This window comes from Mus caroli, chromosome 12, assembly GCF_900094665.2.
Source record: "Mus caroli chromosome 12, CAROLI_EIJ_v1.1, whole genome shotgun sequence".
NCBI lineage: Eukaryota > Metazoa > Chordata > Mammalia > Rodentia > Muridae > Mus > Mus caroli.
The window spans coordinates 47,567,095-47,585,798 of record NC_034581.1 but is presented as its reverse complement, the minus strand read 5'-3'; the positions used below and the strand labels follow the sequence as shown (position 1 = coordinate 47,585,798).

The 18,704-nt window shown below is 38.8% G+C and overlaps 1 protein-coding gene across 2 annotated transcripts in view; it reads right to left on the bottom strand.

The window, feature by feature from the left end:
* Nubpl (nucleotide binding protein like) overlaps positions 1–18,704 on the bottom strand; it is a 188,119-nt gene that overhangs the window by 115,696 nt on the left and 53,719 nt on the right. Inside the window, exons 1-3 of one of the 2 annotated variants that reach the window (XM_029484857.1) lie at positions 2,181–2,232; positions 888–927; positions 712–802 (exon numbers count right to left, since the gene is read on the bottom strand). In XM_029484857.1, coding sequence (XP_029340717.1) covers positions 712–802; positions 888–919 — 123 coding nt within the window. In that variant the 5' untranslated portion in view covers positions 920–927; positions 2,181–2,232. Of the gene's footprint in view, positions 1–711; positions 803–887; positions 928–2,180; positions 2,233–18,704 lie in introns of those variants that run through there. The other variant, XM_021179009.2, reaches the window with a different exon arrangement.

Sequence of the window (18,704 nt, the reverse complement as noted above, 5' to 3'; positions counted from 1 at the left end):
ACTTTTGGGATAGCATTGGAAATGTAATTGAGGAAAATATGTAATAAAAAAAAAAAAGAAAAAAAAAATCTCAGAGATCATGGCCTATTCATTAGTTGCACAATCATCTGACAATAAAAACGGAAATATTCATTATTATAGTGAACAGCCAGGTATCATAGCATAATACCAGACCCAATGCAGAATCTGAACATATAAGGGATAACCATAAACTGGTGTGACAGATTTAATAGTTACCTAAAATAAAATTATAACCTCTCACCTACTGAGAAAAAGTAGTTTATTCTAAGCAAACTATAAATGAAATATAGTCCATCTGGTAAATTTAGATTATGCAGTCATATGTGATATCCTTTGATAGAAAGAATATACACCTACAGAATCACATACAGTAAAAATAATAATAAACACACAAGTTGTGAAAAAATTTACATCACAAGATGTCTGTATACACTCATTTACAACTGAAGAATTCGTACACAGTCCCTATAATTCATAACTAACCATGAATCTAAAAAGACAGGAAAATAGAGACTCTCTCCCTACAACAGACTCAGAAGACAATACAAACATTAGTAATTATACATTCTACATATCTAGTAGGTTCCTTTGTGAGATATGCTGACTATAAATTTTAACAATTCTTAGATCAGCAAATACATTAACCCCATCCTTGCCAAAGGAAAGTAATATTTAATGTAACTTTCTTACCTGTCTCAATAATTTCTCAATGGCTGACATTACCATAAGGCCTCTCCAAACAAGTGGCGCAGTCTCTTCAACCAAGAAGCCCATTGACATACTGCAACAGTAATACAAAAATATAATTCATTTATACAAGTTAATAGTATTCTTCTGGAAGTACTAAATTTTAAAAATACACTCACCAAGCAATACCATAATTCAAAAGAGGCCTCATTAGGTTATCTGGAATAAGATAGAAAAAACCTCTGTTAGAAGAGTATACAACAGTGCACCTAAGTACCTCATACACATGTGGTTTGTAGAGTAAATTGAGCTAACTAACTTACGCATTACCATTTATTTCTCTTATTTCTTTGAGGTGAGAACACTTAAATCTACTTTTGGCAATTTTGATGTACATAATAATATTGTACAATAACTCATTGAACTATGCTCCTAACTAAATGGTACAGTGTGTCCTTTGATTAAGAAACCATGTACTCTTGGATTAAAATCCTTCCCTTTCTCCTTTTCTTATTCTCCCGGGTGAGGATTAATCTTCTTTGTAATTTGCCTGGTTAGAATCACCTTGGAAACTCTGCTCTATTTCTAGAAGGGTGTTTCCATGGAAGCTTAAGGACAATGGAAGACCCACCCTGAATGCGGGCAGCACTAAACCCTGTACAAAGGTCCTAGGGTAGATAAAAAGGAGCAAGAATAGACCTCTAACAGCCATCTCCTGTTCCTCACCACAATGAACTAAATCTCATACTGTAGGCCAAAAGAAACCTTTGCTCCTATGAATTGCTTTTGTCAGGTATTCTGTAACAAGAATAAGAAAAACTACTAATACAATCTATACTGGCTGGTTCTGTGTCAACTTGACACAGGCTGAAGTTATCACAAAGAAAGGAGCTTCAGTTGAGGAAATGCCTCCATGAGATCCAGCTGTAAGGTATTTTCTCAATTAGTGATCAAGGGAGAAGAGCCCCTTGTGGGTGGTGCCATCCCTGGGCTGGTAGTCTTGGGTTCTATAAGAAAGCAAGCTGAGCAAGCCAGGGGAAGCAAGCCAGTAAGGAACATCCCTCCATGGCCTCTGCATCAGCTCCTGCTTCCTGACCTGCTTGAGTTCCAGTCCTGACTTCCTTTGGTGATGAACAGCAACATGGAAGTATAAGCTGAATAAATCCTTTCCTCCCCAACTTGTTTCTTGGTCATGATGTTTGTGCAGGAAAAGAAACCTAACTAAGACACAATCCTTAGCCTCTCATCAAAAGTATTAGGACTTCATCTCTCTCCCACATCAAACCTCTTTGACAGGTCTTGTCCTACTACAGGCATTGTGCCAGGACTTAGCCTAGAGAGTCCATCTGATCCTACCATTCACACACCCTCCCCAGTGCCTGGTTCTATCCCAGGTCCAGCATCCAGGTGCCTTAGCCAAGTTTGGGCAGCACTATTCCCAATCTCCAAGCTTTGGCCAGGATGCACATTACCTTCAACCTCCAGACTTCAGCCAGGATATACATCCTACCAGCAGAAGTACAATCCTACCACCTGATTTCATCCCTCCTCTGCTGATCCAGCCTCCAGGCTCAGGCGTCTTACAATGGGACCCAGCCCAGGAAGCCCGTCAGTTTCTCTCCAACATGAGCCCTCTCCAATCCCCAGATCTAGGATGCATCTCACATCTCATGCCCTGGCCTAGCCATTCCAAAGTTCTATAACTGCAGCACCCACATCCTTTATACGAGACTAGTCCCTGTATCCACTTGACTTTATCACACCCACACCATATCCAACCATCATGCCTGCCCTGTCCTATAAATATAAACCCTGGGCTCTGTCCCAGACTGCTGTATTACTTTCAGACAGAGAACTAACAAAAGAAGTCCATATGCCTAGGTCTCATTGCAAAAGCACAAACAATATGAAAGATCAAGATAGTAACCCCCCAAAATACCCACCATTCCTACAGAAATGTTCTGCAATGAGAATGCTTAAAATACAGAATTTAAAAGAACAATCAGGGACATCATCAAAGAGTTCAAGACATTTAAAGAAGATACAAGAAACAGCTCAATGAATTTAAAAAAAAAAAAAACTTTAAAAAATATATATGTGAATGATAAACAAGACCAAGGTAAGACTGAATGAAATGACAAGTAAAATTCAGAATTTGAAAACTAATATCAATATAAGACTGTGGCGCACGCCTTTAATCCCAGCACTCGGGAGGCAGAGGCAGAGGCAGGCAGATTTCTGAGTTCGAGGCCAGCCTGATCTACAAAGTGAGTTCCAGGACAGCCAGGGCTATACAGAGAAACCCTGTCTCAAAAAACAAAAAAACAACAACAACAAAACAAAACAAAAAAAGACTGAAGAGAGCTCAAGCAGAAATGTAAATGGAATTTAAAACTCAATAACCCAACAAGAAGCCTCAAGGAAAAGCCTAACAAGCAGAAAGGATCAAATAGAAGTTAGAACAACCAGACTCAGAGCTGAAACAGTCATTAGAACAGACAAAGCAAGGAATAGAAATAAATGGTTTTAAGCAAAGGAAAGGAACATGCAGGAATTGTGGGTCACAAGGAGAAGTCCAAATCTTCAAATTACAGGCATAGCAGAGAGAGAACAGTCCCAAGTCAATGGCATAGATCAGATATTCAACGAAACCATAAAAGAAACCCACCAAACTAAGGAAAGACATACCTGTACAAAACCAAGAACACAGAACGCCAGATAGACAAGACAAGAAACTGCCCACAGCATATCACAATTGAAACACTAAATACACATAGCCAAGAAAGAGCACTGAATGCTGCAAAAGGAGAAATAATACAAGTCATACATAAAGGCAAGCCCCAACGCCCATCAGTGTAACAGTATTTCTCCATGAGAACTTGGAGAAATACAAGTCATACATAAAGGCAGGCCCCAACGCCCATCAGTCTAACAGTACTTCTCCATGAGGACTTGGAAAGATCTCAATCACCAATCTAGGCTACTGTAACAAGTAAAACTATCTGCCCTGGTTAAAGGGGGTGGGGGGACTTTCCAAGATACAAACCGCATATAAAAAACTTACATCCACCAAACCCTATGCTCTGAATATTCCACTTTCTCCAATGTATAGGTAAACTGGACAAAAAAAAGGAATAGAGAAACATCAAAATTAAGTAAATACCATCTTTAATTGTTCAGGAATATTTTAGCTATCCTGGGTTTTTTGGTTTTCCTTGTGGTTGAGAATTACCCTTTGAAGGTCTGAAAAGAACTGTGTTGGAATTTTGATAAAAAGAACTGCTAGAGGTGTCACCATCCCTGATTTTAAGCTGTACTACAGAACTATAGTATTAAAAACCACATAGTATTGTCATGAAAACAGACATGTTGATGAATGAAATCAAACTGAAGACCCAGACATAAATTCAAACAATTATGGGCACCTTGCTTTTGATAAAGAATCCAGAAATACACAGTGGAAAAAAGAAAGCATCTTCAACAAATGGTGCTGGTCAAGTGGATGTCGACATGTAAAAGAATGCAAATAGTTTCATATTTATCACATGCACAAATTCAAGTCCAAGTACATCAAAGACCTCAAAATAAAACCAGACAAACTGAACCTCACAGGAAAGAAAGGAAGAAATAACCTTGAACACACTGGAGACACACACAGGGACAACTTTCTGAACAGAACACCCATAGCACAGCCACTAAGATCAACAATGAATAAATGGGACGTCATGAAACTGAAAAGCTTCTGTAAGACAAAGGACACTGTCAATCAGACAAAAAGGAAGCCTAGGGTATGAGAAAAGACTTTTTACCAAATCCATATCTGATACAGGTTTAACTCCCAAAATATATAAAGAACTCAAAACCCTGGATACTAAAAAAACAAATAATCCAATTTTAAAATGAGATACAAATCTAAACAGAATTACCAATAGAGGAATCTCCAATGACTAAAAAAAATTTTAACAAAATGTTTAACATCCTTAGCCATCAGGGAAACGCAAATCAAAACTTCATTGAAGTTCCATCTTACACCTGTGAGAGTGGCTAAGATCAACAAACACAAGTGACAGCTCATGCTGGCAAGGTTGTGGAACAAGGGGAACACTCCTCCATGGCTGGTGGGAGTGCAAACTAGTACAACCACTATGGAAATCAATGTGGTGATTCTCCAGAAAGTTGGTAATCCATATACTTCAATCAGTCTACTTCAAGCCACTCTTGTGCATATACCCAAATGACATTCCAACCTACCACAAAAATACTTGCTCAACTATGTTTGTAATGACTTTATTCATAATAGGCAGAAACTGGAAACAACCTAGATATCCCTCAACACAATGGAGATAAGGGGGGGGGGGGACACCATAAAATTTGCAGGCAAATGGATGGAACTAGAAAACATCCTGAATAAGGTAATCCAGACTCAGAAAGACAAATATTGTATGTATTTACTTACAAGTGGATATTAGCTATTAAGTAAATGATAATCAAGCTACAATCCATAGGTACAAACTGGTTAGGAAAAGAGATTTCTAGGGAGAATGCATGAACCTCCCTGGGAAGGGGAAATAGAATAACTTTTGTTGATGGACTTGGAAGGGTGGAGAGAGTAGGAAGGATCAGGTTGTTGGAGGGAGAAAGCTATGGAGAGAGTACAGGAAAAGATAGCTGGAATTGGGAAGCATTGTGGGCACAAGGTAGGAGTCTAGTGCAGTGCAAACTTCTGGACTATATGAAGTTAGGGTCCCAGTGAGGATCCCCAGGAATAGAAGATACAGAGTCTGAACTAGCCATTTTTGTAACCAGGGAAGGCTTCCAGTGGCGAGGCTGGGTTGCATTTCATTGAATTGTGAGTCAAGCAGATCCTGTGGAGATCCCTAAGCAATCCATGCTGATGCAAGGACAGAAGGTTGCTCTGAAAACTGACAGCTGGGCCCAATGCCAAAGACAACATCCACACAACTCATTGAACATAGAGGTCCACCTGATGTGTGCTTGGAGCCTTCCCTATTACACTCTAGTCTACTTGGTGTGAGAAGGTACTCTGCAAGCTATAAAAAGAGAAACCTGGACACCAACCCAGACATGAAATCCTCCTCTTACAACCTTTCCTGCCTGCAAGATGTGCTGGAGCAATAGTGGCCCAGAACTAAGGGAATGGCCACTGATGTGTGATTTAACTTGCGTCCCATGTCACAAATGGGAGCTCATGCCCTACACTGCCTGAATGGCCAGAAATTATCCAATCTCCAAATGAAGATTGGATAACCAAGAGGCCTAAGGCAGAGCCAAACACTACTGGCAAAACAAACAAACAAACAAAATATTCTGCTATATTCATACATCAGTGTCTTTGTCCCGTCATCATCAGAGAGGCTTACTTCTCGGGCAGCAGATGGGAATGGATACAGAGACCCACAGCTAGACCTTAGGCGGAGAGTCTAACTTGGAGGTCTTCATCAAGTCCCTCCCCTTGGAGATCAGGGAACCATGCATAAGAGTGAAAGGAAAGAAGGACAGACAGTAGGAGTCAGAGGGGAAGGAGGACACAAGGAGAACGTGCCTACCAAATCAACAGATATATATCTGACAGAGGAGTAATATCTAGAATACAGAAAGAACTCAAAAATCAGGCATAAAGGCAAATGGCCCATTCAAAATAAGAGCAATGGAACTGAACAGATATTTCTCAAAAGAAATAAAAAATGGCTAAGAAATATCTTTTTTGGAAAAGGTTTGTTATCCTCAGCAGTTAGGGTAATGCAAATCAAACAACTTTGAGGTTTCATCTTACCCCATTCAGAATGGTTAAGATGAAAACAAACAAGCAAAAACAAAACAAAACAGACAAAAAAACCAGACAACAAACACTGGCAAGGACATGGGGAAAGGGAACCCCCGTGTACAGTTGGTAGGACTGCAAACTGCAGCCACTCTGGAACTCAGTATGGAGACTCCTCAAAGAGCTAAAACTGTATCTATCATATTACCCTGATGTGCCACTCCTCAGCATATGCCCAAAGAAATCAACATGGTGGGTACTGAAACAAAACCAACTACCCTGGGCTAGTGAGGTCATGGGTCTTAAAGGAGAATCTACTGTAACTTCATGGAATGAGCATAATTCCTAACTGCATTCTAAGTATGTGTCACTATACACACAGCTAAGTGTGGCTCTCCTCTTTCCCCTTTGTAACATCCTGCTACCCTCCATCTCACACTAGTTCCTGGCCTAAGCTGAAGGCCAGCCAACCTCTTTCCCAGTAAAAGCTCTCACCTCTTCCAACTATACAGTATTCAACAGAAATACACTTTCTCTGAGGGAGAGATTCTATTAGGAAAACAACTTGACTAGGCTAAATTACGTTATAAATTTAAGCTTGCAGGTTCTGGGGAATCTAAATCCATCTTTCCTACCCCACCTCAAAAATTATGCATTTAAGAGCTATTAAAATGGATCAATGACTTCAACATAAGAGAGGAAAATTTAAAACTGCTAAAGGAAAAAGTAGAGGGAACGCTTCAAAATAGAAGCAGAGGAAAAGATTTTTTTGAAAAGGACTCCAAAAGCTCAGAAAATAATCCCAAGAACTGACAGATGGAGTTGCCTGAAATTAAAAAGCTGCACAGCAAAAGAAACAATCACCACAGTAAAGACGCAGTTTACATGGTAAAAATAATTTTCCAACTGTGTTTTAGATGGAGGGCTAACATCAAGAACATGTAAAGAAATGCAAAACTGAAATTTTTTAAACTAAATCATCTTCTCAATGTATGAACTAATGAACTACATAGTTCTCAAAAGAAGAAAGCAGGCAGAAATGGGTTATGAATAAAACCCATAGTTTTATTGGCCAATGTCTATGAAGAAGCTTTAATAAAACATGTCACTTTGCATACAGACCTAAAAAAAAATGAGGTAGTAATATTTTGAAATAAAAAGTTAATGTTTGTTTAAACAGAGACAGCTAGTTCATTAGAATACAAATGGCAGAACACTCAAAGCATGTTGATAATTCATATTCTTGTCTGTGAACGTAGTGAACGAAAAGGTCCTATCTAGGGCTACTACTGGCAAAAACTGCAGTTGACATACTTGTTTGTTATTTTATTGAGTTTCTGTTATCCACAACCTTTCTGTTTATAAGGTAACATTTCTAGCCTTCTTAACAAATGTATATGACATGCAAAACTGGCATCTACTTTAACTCAATTTTTTAAAATTTTCATTAGCCAAGCATGGTGGTGTATGTCTTGCTGTGATAGGCCTGACCATGCTTTTGTTTGGAGAAATGTGGACTTTAGGACGATGGATTAGAAAAGCAGTTGAATGCTTTAAATGGGACTTAATGTGCTACGTAACATGGAAGACAAAGGTGCTGAGGTGATTTGAGCTGTGAGAGCCAGTCTCAAGAGTCTTCAGAAGAGAATGTATATGTATGTGGCCTACAGACATTCTTGTTTGGCTAAGAATACGGTTGCTTTTTGCCCTTATGCAAAAACTCTGCCTGATGCTATTCTGAATAGTATTGAACTAAAGGCATTGGCAGAGGAAATTTCAAAACAGCCTAGTACTGACTCTGCTCTGTGGTTACTGGTGTTCATACTCAGGCAGATCTATAATGAAAAGGAGCAACCAGAACAAGGAAAATGTCAAAATGTACAGTTCACGGAGGAAAGGGGCACCAGGAAGTAGAATGGAGCTAAAGCCTGTGTTCAAGGAGATAAACAGACTAAGTAAAAGCCTGATGATGTTAGATGGAATAAAGGGAATAATGACCTCGGGGCAAAACCCCACCCAGCTAAAGCTTACAACTTGTGAAAAGCAATTAAAGAAAACCTTAGCGCCAGGTGTAGTGGCACAGGGCTTTAATCCCAGCACTCAAGAGGCAAAGGCAAGCTATCTCTAAATGCAAGGCCGACCAGGCCCACCAACTGAGTTTCAGGATAGTCAGTCTTAGGCAGGGAAGGAAACCATGAGAACAGAAAGCTGATAAAGATGTAACTGAATAAAAAGATCGTGTCCCAACCCTAGCAAGCAGCAGAAAGTGGCAGCTTCAGACACATGGTTCTGGATTTAGAGCCAAGGATAGAAGAAATGGGTTATGGAATCTCCCTCCACAATTAAGAAAAAAACACCAAGATTACGTATGTGGCAGGGGTGTCCCTGCATGGAGGCCTAAAGAGGTCACTGAGTAAAACTGTGAGGGTGAAGCCTGGAATGCCTTTGAGATCCCAAAACATGGGAGATGCCAGAGATGTGGGATAACAGCCTAGGAAAGCTGCTAACAGGGAGTGGAACCAGGCCAAGAGAAAGAAGTGTGCTGCAGTCAGCAAAGCTGAAAGGAGTTGGAGATCTGAAAAGCGTTTTGATATCAGATGCATGGAAATGGAGACATGGAGATGCAGAGTTTGGAGTTTGCCCAGCTGGTTTTCAGTCTTGCTTTGGTCCAATACTCCCTCATTGTGTTCCCTGCCTTCCTTTTGGAATGGTAATATGTATCTTGTGCTATTAAATGTTGGAAGCTTGTGAGCTGAGTTTTCATTTTGATTTTACATGAATTACAGCTAAGAAATTGTCATGAGTCCTGGAAGAGACTTTGGACTTTTAAGCAAATTTGAAACTGTTAGACTAAATACGTTTTGCATTATGCTATGTCTACAAGCCTATGGGGGCCAGGAAGTAGAATGTGGTGGTTTAAATAAAAATGTCCCCCATAGGCCCATAGGGAGTGGCACCATTAAGAAATGTGACCTTGTTGGAGTATGTGGCTTTGTTGGAGGAAGTATGTCACTGAGGAGCTGGCTTTGAGGTCTCAGATGCTCAAGCCATGCCCAGTGTGACATTCATTTCCTGCTGATCCAGATGTGCAACTCTTAGCTCCTCCTCCAGCACCACGTCTTCCTGCACACTGCCATGCTTCACACCATGATGATAATGGACTGAGCCTCTGAAACTGTAAGCCAGCCCCAGTTAAATGTTTGCCTTTATAAGAGTTACTGTGCTCATGGTGTTTCTTCACAGCAATAGAAACTCTAACTAAGACACCATTTTTAATCCTAGCACTTGGAGTTTGAGGCCAGCCTAGTCTACAGAGTGAGTTTCAGGACAGCCAGGGCTACATACAAAAGACCCTGGCTCAAAATGCCCCTCCCAATTATTTTTATTTATTCTATCAAGGGGCTGATAGAGTGGGTGAGCAAGCACAAGTCATAATACAGTGCAGATATTGAAGGACAATTGTGTGGAGTCCATTCTCTCCTTCCATCTTTATGTGGGTTTCAGGGATCAAATTCAACTTTCCACACTTTCCACAATAGAAAGCACCTGTATCATCTTGAGGACCCTAAACTAGTCTTTCACAATTCCTGTCTTGCTCAATCGTCCTATTACTGTGAAGAAACACCATGACCATCGCAACTCTTAGAAAAGAAAGTATTTAATTGGGGCTGTCTTAGAGTTTTAGAGGTTTAGTCCATTACCAATAATGGAGTGGTGGTGGGGAGTATGACGGCACACAGGCAGACATGGTGCTGGAGAAGTAGCTGAGAGCTCTGCATCTAGATCTGCAGGGAAGAGAAAAAGAGACACTGGAACTGGCTTGGACTTTTGAAACCCCAAACCCACCCCTAGTTACACACTTCCTCCTACAAGGCCACACCTCCTACCACTCCCTGATGATTGAGCATTCAAATATATGGGCCTATGGAGGCCTTTCTTATTCAAACCACCACAGTTTCTTTTCAGTAGGAACTGAGAGCCATGGGTCAGATGCATTCCTGAGCTGAATTTTGAAGTCTCTAGGACACAGCCACCAGGAGAGATACAGAGTGATGGGACACAGTAGGACACAGAGGGATGGGAAAGATAGCCCTAGCCAGGGGCAATCTGCTGACTGAATACTCACAGGTATGTATATGACAACACAAGCCTGACAGCATTATGACTGCCAGTACAGAGAGACAATAGGACTTAAATAGAATATAACAGATACAAAACCATGACACCGCCTTAGTGTGGCCTACAGAATATGTGATCACAACAATGACATAAACGCAGATGATTCTGAAAGAAAAGGAACAGATACAAAGCGTAAAAATGAAAAATTATTTTAAAACTGCTGAGAATTATAATATTATTACATAATAAAAGTGACATAAAGGTATAGCTGCAGAATGGAAATAAACATGTTATAATGAAAACTCTAAAAGATAACACATTACTAATAAATACTAAGAGGCAATCCTTGCCACAGATGTTTAGTACAGACATTATAAGCCTTACTCTACTACCATCTGGCTAAACTAGAGGTTTAAGAGTTTGCATGGCCCTATGACAGCATTAGTAGATAAAAAGTCAAGGTACAGAAGAAATAAGCACAGAGTCACCAACACTGGTGACACAACAAAGTGAAATGTGCCCAGAGGAATGATGCTAGGGAAGGCTGGAGGATGGTGACTTCAGGGCCAGAAGGTGACTTATGGATGCAGCAGAACTGTGGCCTGCTTTACAGAATCTCCTCTGTGGCAGATTAGATTATCAAAAAAAAAATTCATACTATAGCTATATCTCTACAAAAAAAGACATGTCAGTTATTTTTACTTTTAAAATTATACTGTAGTGGCTCAATGACTATTCACCATGTAAGAGAACGGTTTCCCCTCACTCACTGGCATATTTATTGAATGCCTACTTAAGCAAAGGCGAACAAAGCCAGGGACAGGACAAAAACAGCCAGACACAGGAACTCCTCATGAAAAATACAGTCTAGGTGGAAATAAATATTACCACTAACCAAGGAATCACTATAGATAAGAGCTACAGCCAAAACCAGCCAACAAAAGATAGCTCTGATCTGGTCTAGTCCTTGACACCTTGGGGATAAAAGAAAACATCATAAATTTTTGAGGTAACCTAAAAGCTTGATAATTTTATAAATTTTATAATAATATTGGATATATTATTGATGAAGAGAAGAAAACTACCATTTATCTAAAAGGAAATATTTGTATAAAGAAAAAGCAAATTGACTTTTTTACTCTCTGTTTTTCAAATAAGCAAAAAATATCTGCTTGTGGTAAACAAAGTTGCTTGTGGTAAACAAAGTAATACACTGATATGCATATATTCTGTGAGATTATTTAATCAACTAACATATCTATTACTTCACATGCTTATTCTTTGTGATAAGAACATATAAAATCTACCCCGAGGACTTCCAAGCAATAACTCATCACTAACTGCTGGCACTACACTGCACAAAAGATTCTTGAGCTCACGACCTATCCCTGTCTCACTAAAAATCTGCACTTCTGAGCACATGACATCTCCACATGCTGCTGCCCATTCACCAACCCCTAGGAACAAAAATTGTACTTTCTCACTCTGAATTTTGTTCTTAGGGACTTGGTGTGAGTGAAATAACACAGAAGTACAGTATCTTCTTGTGCCTGGCTTATTTCACTAAGCATAATATTTTCCAGGTTCATTCAGGTGGCTGAAAACGGAAGGCTATCCTGTGGCTGAGTAGTATTCTACTGTAAACATAAACTCCAGTTTCTGTATCAATTTATCTGCTGACTAACTTTTTTCCTACATCTTGATTTTCTTAAATAATGCTATAACAAACATAGAAGGGCAGAACTCATCAACACACAGATGTAATTTCCTTTAGATTTCTACCTAAACAAGTTTCTAGAATATATGGTAACTGGTTTTATTTTCATTTTTTGTAGCATTCAGTTGTTTTTCATTATCACTCTACAACTTACATCTTTAACAACAGTATAGCATGGGCTCCCTTTCTTTATATCCACACTATGACTCTTCCTTTGGTTTGTGGTGTTTTGGGTTTTTGTTTTTTTTTTAATGGAATCTCAGATAGCCCAGGCTGACTCAGAACTTTGGCTCCCTGTGCCTCATCTTCTTTAGTATTTGCCTACCAGAGTGCACTACTGTCTGTCATTGTGACCATCACAGTTCTACCAGGTGTGAAGTGATAGTGATAGCACACTGTAGCTTTATTTTGCACTTCTCTCTGTTCATAAGTGACATTGTATGGGTCTTCATATACTTGAGGGACCATTTATTCGTTTATCTTGTTTGAGAAAAGTCTCTTCAAATCTGCCCACTTTCCAATCAGACTACTTGTTTTCTTGCTACTGAATTTCTTACATATTTTAACGCTTTGTCATATACATGGTTTGTAAACATTCTATGATCCATCACTTAAGAGGAGAAAATTGTAAGATAATCTCATGCTTTTAAAACCTAAGTTAAAGTGTAAGGCATAGCTTGACTTTTAAACAAACATTCAAATATCCAGAACAATGTCAATATTTCAAAAATCTTAAAATACAAGTGTTTTAGTACTATTTGGATCTCTAAGAAGTAGCCAATGCCCATTAAATCTGAAAATGTTTTACAACGAAAACCACTCCCAAAGAATGCTAAGTTAGTTTGCACCTCTCCATATAAACAGTCATTCAAATTTATGAAGATAGTGACTCGCTCATGGCCCCTCTGTATGTGGCTGCTTTTTCTGAGCATACAGTCAGCCATGAAGGAGGAAGGTTTACATCTCAGTCTCCTGAAAGCAAACACCTAACCTATCAAGGCACAGTGATAACTGTGTTCAGACTAAAAAATACTATCTTCTCCTCCTTAACAGAAGTGTGTGTGTGTGTGTGTGTGTGTGTGTGTGTGTGTGTGTGTGTGTGTGTGTGTGTGTTTTAATGTTTAGGGGGGGTTGATGTCTGCTTTTTTTATTTCAAAAGGCTTAACTGAGTGTTAAGCCTCATGTTACAGCCTCAGGCTTATCTCTTTAATGTTAACTTAGTAAATTTTCTATGCCAAAATTGTTATCTATATGTCCTAGTTTCATTTCTGGTGTTGTGATAAAATACTCCAACAAAACTTGCTTATTTATTTTAGCCTTAATTTCTGGTCATGATTGTTCGTGGCACGTCAGTCAAGGCACCTTGAAGCGGCTAGTCCTGTCACACCCAGCATCACAAAGGCTGTGTGTGCTGGCTTGTACAGTGCTTACTTGTGCTTATAGTTTCTCTATACGTTTTACAGTTCAGGACCCAAATGCAGGCATGGTGCTTCCCACAATGGGTGGCTCTTCCTCCTTAATTAAAGCAATCAAGACCATCACCCACAGACATGCTCACAATGGCATCCTGATCCAGACAATCACTCACTGAAACTCTCTTCCTGGTGATTCTACATTGTGTCACCTTGACAATTAAAACTAACCACTATACTATCATTCCTTATGTTTAGCAGTTCCTTATGTTCTAAAGTTTCATGTTCTGAAGGTGTTCTATAAGTCTTTAGTTTGCCATGTAAACCTGTTATTGGTATAGTAAATAAAGAAATGTTGAAATAAAAAATTACTTGTACCTTTTATAAATATTCAATTGATCACAGATTAAATTCCCCTGAACAATTATCTTCAATTATAAAACTAGTTCAATTAAGTTACTTAAACCTACATTTACAAACCAAGTAAACTAATTCTCCAAAGCATCTCAACTATGTCACATGGTTGCCTTGTAAATCTTAACAACCAAATGTATCTAAATGCATAAACAACTCGTGTACATCAAGTAAGGCTAATGATGAGATAAATCCAATTATCCTAACGTCAGCTTATCTTAAATGTTCTAGCATGGCTTGAAGAGCTTGAGCAAATTATTTTATATTTTTCATATTAAAAGCCTCTAAGAATAATAAAATGGCGAAGCAGAAGAGATGTAGGCTCCCAGTGACTTTGTGTAATAGAGATGTTCATCAATACTGGTGGCTACCAACCTCTCATGTGGAAGAGAAATTAGTTTCTTGTTTTTACTAGTGTGGTATTCGATTTTCTTTAATCTGCAACAAAATGTCTTCTCAATTCATATACAATATGTTTTTAATTTAATTAAACATTTCAAATTAAAATTACTAAGGTGGGGCTAAGGCATGTAGCTCAGTGGTAAAGAGCTTGCCTAACGCTAGAGAGGCCCTGAGGTCAATGCACAGCACTGCACAGAGCATGGGGCTACTCGCTTGTCATCCTATTAGGAGGAACAAGGTTAGTCTCACTTACACTGCTAGTTTGAGGTCAGCCTGGACTGAGATCCTGTCTGAAAAACAAACAAAAGCTAGCAGATTCTCCATTTAAGTTCCTTTTAAATAAATAAATAAATAAATAAATAAATAAATAAATAAATAAATAAATGCAGACTCTCTCACCAAGAACCAAGGCCAGAAAGTCACCATAGGAAGGGAGGAAGGGGAGGAGGAAGAGGAAGAGAGAGAGAAAGCAAGGGGAAATAGGTTCTTTTAAAGGCCTCAAGTATCTTTAATAAGAGATATATAGTTCCACAATGATTATTAATAGACAAATGATAAAACTGATGTATCTATCGACTTTATCTCTAAGAATCGTATCAAGACGTGCTTTAGGAATCTGCATTATTAGTCAGAAAATCAAGACAGAGCTGCAAAATGAAGGTGTTTATTTCAAGAGCATCCTGCCTGAAAGTTCCCAGTGATGGTGTTAGGAATTTTCAAATCCATGTATTTACTGCAACTCAACAGAATATATGTCCTTTCAATTTTTTAAACACCTTGTCAACACAACTTTTAATTGCCTGCTTTCAACAGATGACATTCTTTGAAGACCTAAAGATGATCAGTGGGGAAAAAAAAATTAAAGCCATGACCACAGTGTACAAATATCTCAAAGGCTATCATAGAAAACAAAATTAGAATAGGTAGTTCTTGTAGAGAGAGAATGAGGAAACCATGGGAGAGCTATATGGAGGTCTACCCTTTGCAGCCAGGTTCGAGCTTTCTAGACAGCAAGATACTCAAACTCCCCTACCTTCTTTACTGGATCAGTGCTACAACATCACATTCATTTTGCTGACAGTGGAGATGCGACGGAAAAAAACAGATTCTACTTTACTTCTATAACTGTTAGGAAGTTATAATCAGCAATCAGATGCTACAGACCTGACTTGCAAGGACGATTCCTGCCTAACCATAAAAGATAAAAGAGGGTCTCTTTTAAGTAATGCTGAGAAATGGTCTACATTTTTTAGTGTGGGTAAAAGTAGCTAAATAGCAAAACAGGGAGATAAATATAATAATCAAAATTCCAGGACTGCAAGGTTGCTTTGATTGAATATGCATAGGTGAAGCTGCAATGTATAAATGAAGTATCTCACAGTGGTTCGCTATTGGACATCTCCTTGGGGACAAGGAATTTGGACTTTGGGAGTGGGAAACAGAAATAGCCAATAGGAGTAAAAAAGGTGAAAGAATTCATAGAAAGAAGCAAATTGGCTCTCAGTTCACAGATGCTCTTTAAATGCATCATCACAACTGGGGACTGGATCAGTCTAATTGTGAAGTCCAAGATCTTCCTACCATAGGATCCTGCCAGAGCGGTAAAAATCGCAAGCCTATTTCCTCATTAAGTCTTGCTTGAGGCTATGATCTTCATGGAACCATTCTCACCTCACCAGTCCTCAAACTTTCCCTCCTCTGACTTCTTACATATTACTTAAAGCATAGATGTGCTAGCATGCAGTTTATTACACTGTCGCATCTGAGTGCATTAACCAACAGCAAGCAGCTTGGGGACAATTCCCATCTTTATCCCAACATGACATAACAGCTTCATTACCATCGTGTTCAGCTATAATAGCTTTGAAACTGTACTTAGAGGGTTTCGATTGCTGACAAATCAACAGCACTAGTAAGTAAGGAGGAGAGAAGACCCAGTGGGACTCCTAGAGAACTTGCATAGTGTGTCTTAATGCTTCCACTCTAGATGGAACTGCTCTGCTCATAAAGCACCCACCTCCATGGGATTCAGTAAAAGAAAAGAAACTTATTCCACAGGACCGGAAACCCATCACAACGATGGCTAAACCAGAGAGAGACCGATGACTTTTGGCTGAACCATCAGTTATCCAAGAATGGTCACTGATTCTCTAGAGATCACCAAGAGCCTTTTCACATCATACAAACCAGCATGACTGCCTCCATAGGTACACTAAGCTTCCTACAGAGGAAAGCCACAGTATAAGCCACACACAGTACCTTGACCAGCTTTCTCTTTCACTGATAATACAAAGCATGGTAGGCACAGATCTTTGGGTAGGTCTTTGGGTCATGACAGTGGAAGCACAGCCTAGAATTACTGTGTTATTCGCTGCCAGGTACTCACAGGAAAAAAAATAGATCCACTGAAAAGATGATAAATTATGTAGTACAAACTAATTTGATTTATTAGATCTCAACCCTGGAGAACAGGTCTTGTTGACATTTTGTGTGACATATGAGGAAATACAATAGAGCACCTCTGAATTACAATGGTTTTCCCTACAGAAAACCCCTAGCACAGTGGTTTGAGCTGCACCTTGAACTACAGCCATTTTTCATGGGACATCATCTTAACCTAAAAGGAAGACAGGCAATAAACGCTATTGAGAGTTGGGTATTCATCATACAAAATGAAACAATTATTTCAAAGTACAACTGACACTATTTGTTGCCTATAAAAATAAAAAATAAGAAATAATTTCAGTAAATAAAATTTTTAGAAAACCTGTATCTGACCATGAATTTTTACAAATTCCTAATATTTAAAGAATTATTTGATAAGTAATACTGTCAATCAACAAATATGACTTTAAAAATCACACAATGAAATACACAAACCTTTAGGAATACACAAACCTTTATAAGACAACTAATAATATTCTTCAAATGATAAATGCATGATGCTATAAAATCATTTATAAGATACAACTTGCCAACATGACTCCTTAGGAAGCAAGTGCACTGCTGCCCAATATGACAACCTGAGTCTGATCCCCAGGACATAGAACGTAGAGGGACAAACTAACTCCTGCAAGCCATTCTCTGACCTTCATGTGTGTACAGTAGCACATCTGCCCATACAAACACACACAAATAAATAAAAGTAATTTAAGATCCAACTCAAATTCAAAATCTAAATGTATTTTTCTTTAAGGCAAGGCCCACATACATTCACTGAAGAAATTGGCGAAGATACTAGAAGATGAAAGATTTCTCTTACTCTATATTGACCTGGAATCACCACACTTAGGTCTCCAAATGCCATGCTAATGTTTCTGCCACACACACCTCAGAGTAGAGAGCAAACATGGTTTGACCTCATAGCCAGGAATCAAGTATTTCTCATATTGATTAACTACTCAGAAGATAATAAATGTTTGCTAATAAAAATAATACCTCCTTCAATAGAGAAGATGCAAGGGACAAGATTTTCTTAAAAAGGCAATGCTCTGTTTAAATACATGTTTCTGTGCTCTCTTTTAGTCACAGAATGTGTGGTGGTCATTTATATAAAACACCTAACTGTTCTTCCAATGCCTGTGGGACCCACTGATTCATCCAAAACCAGCCATCTGGACTCAGAGCCTCCTGATTACTAAAACAACAATAGCATAACTTTTAGTTACTATTTGTACCAAAACCTGACAAAATATTCTTGCTACCTGAGGCTTATGGGTTAAATGCACAACATCTACTACCAGATTGTGCAATTATTTGTTTGAAATGAGAAGCCAGATTATAAAAAGATCAAATGGCCATCAGTTAAAACCTAGCCCTGGAAATGGTGAGATAGCTCAATCATTAAGAACAGTTACTGTGCAAACAGGAGACTTTAGTTTGAATTCCTAATACTCACATAAAATCTAGATTATGGCAGTGCTGGTAATCCCAGTTATTTGGGGGAGAGGGTAAGCAGATCCTAAGGACTCAATTGTCAACCAGCCTAGCTGGAACAGTTTCCATAAGACACTTTGTCTCAAATCAGTAATGCAGAAAATGACAGAGAAGAACATTCCATGTCCTTTCTTGCTTTGGCATTGTACACATACAGACACATCTCTCTCTCTCTCTCTCTCTCTCTCTCTCTCTCTCTCTCTCTCTCTCTCTC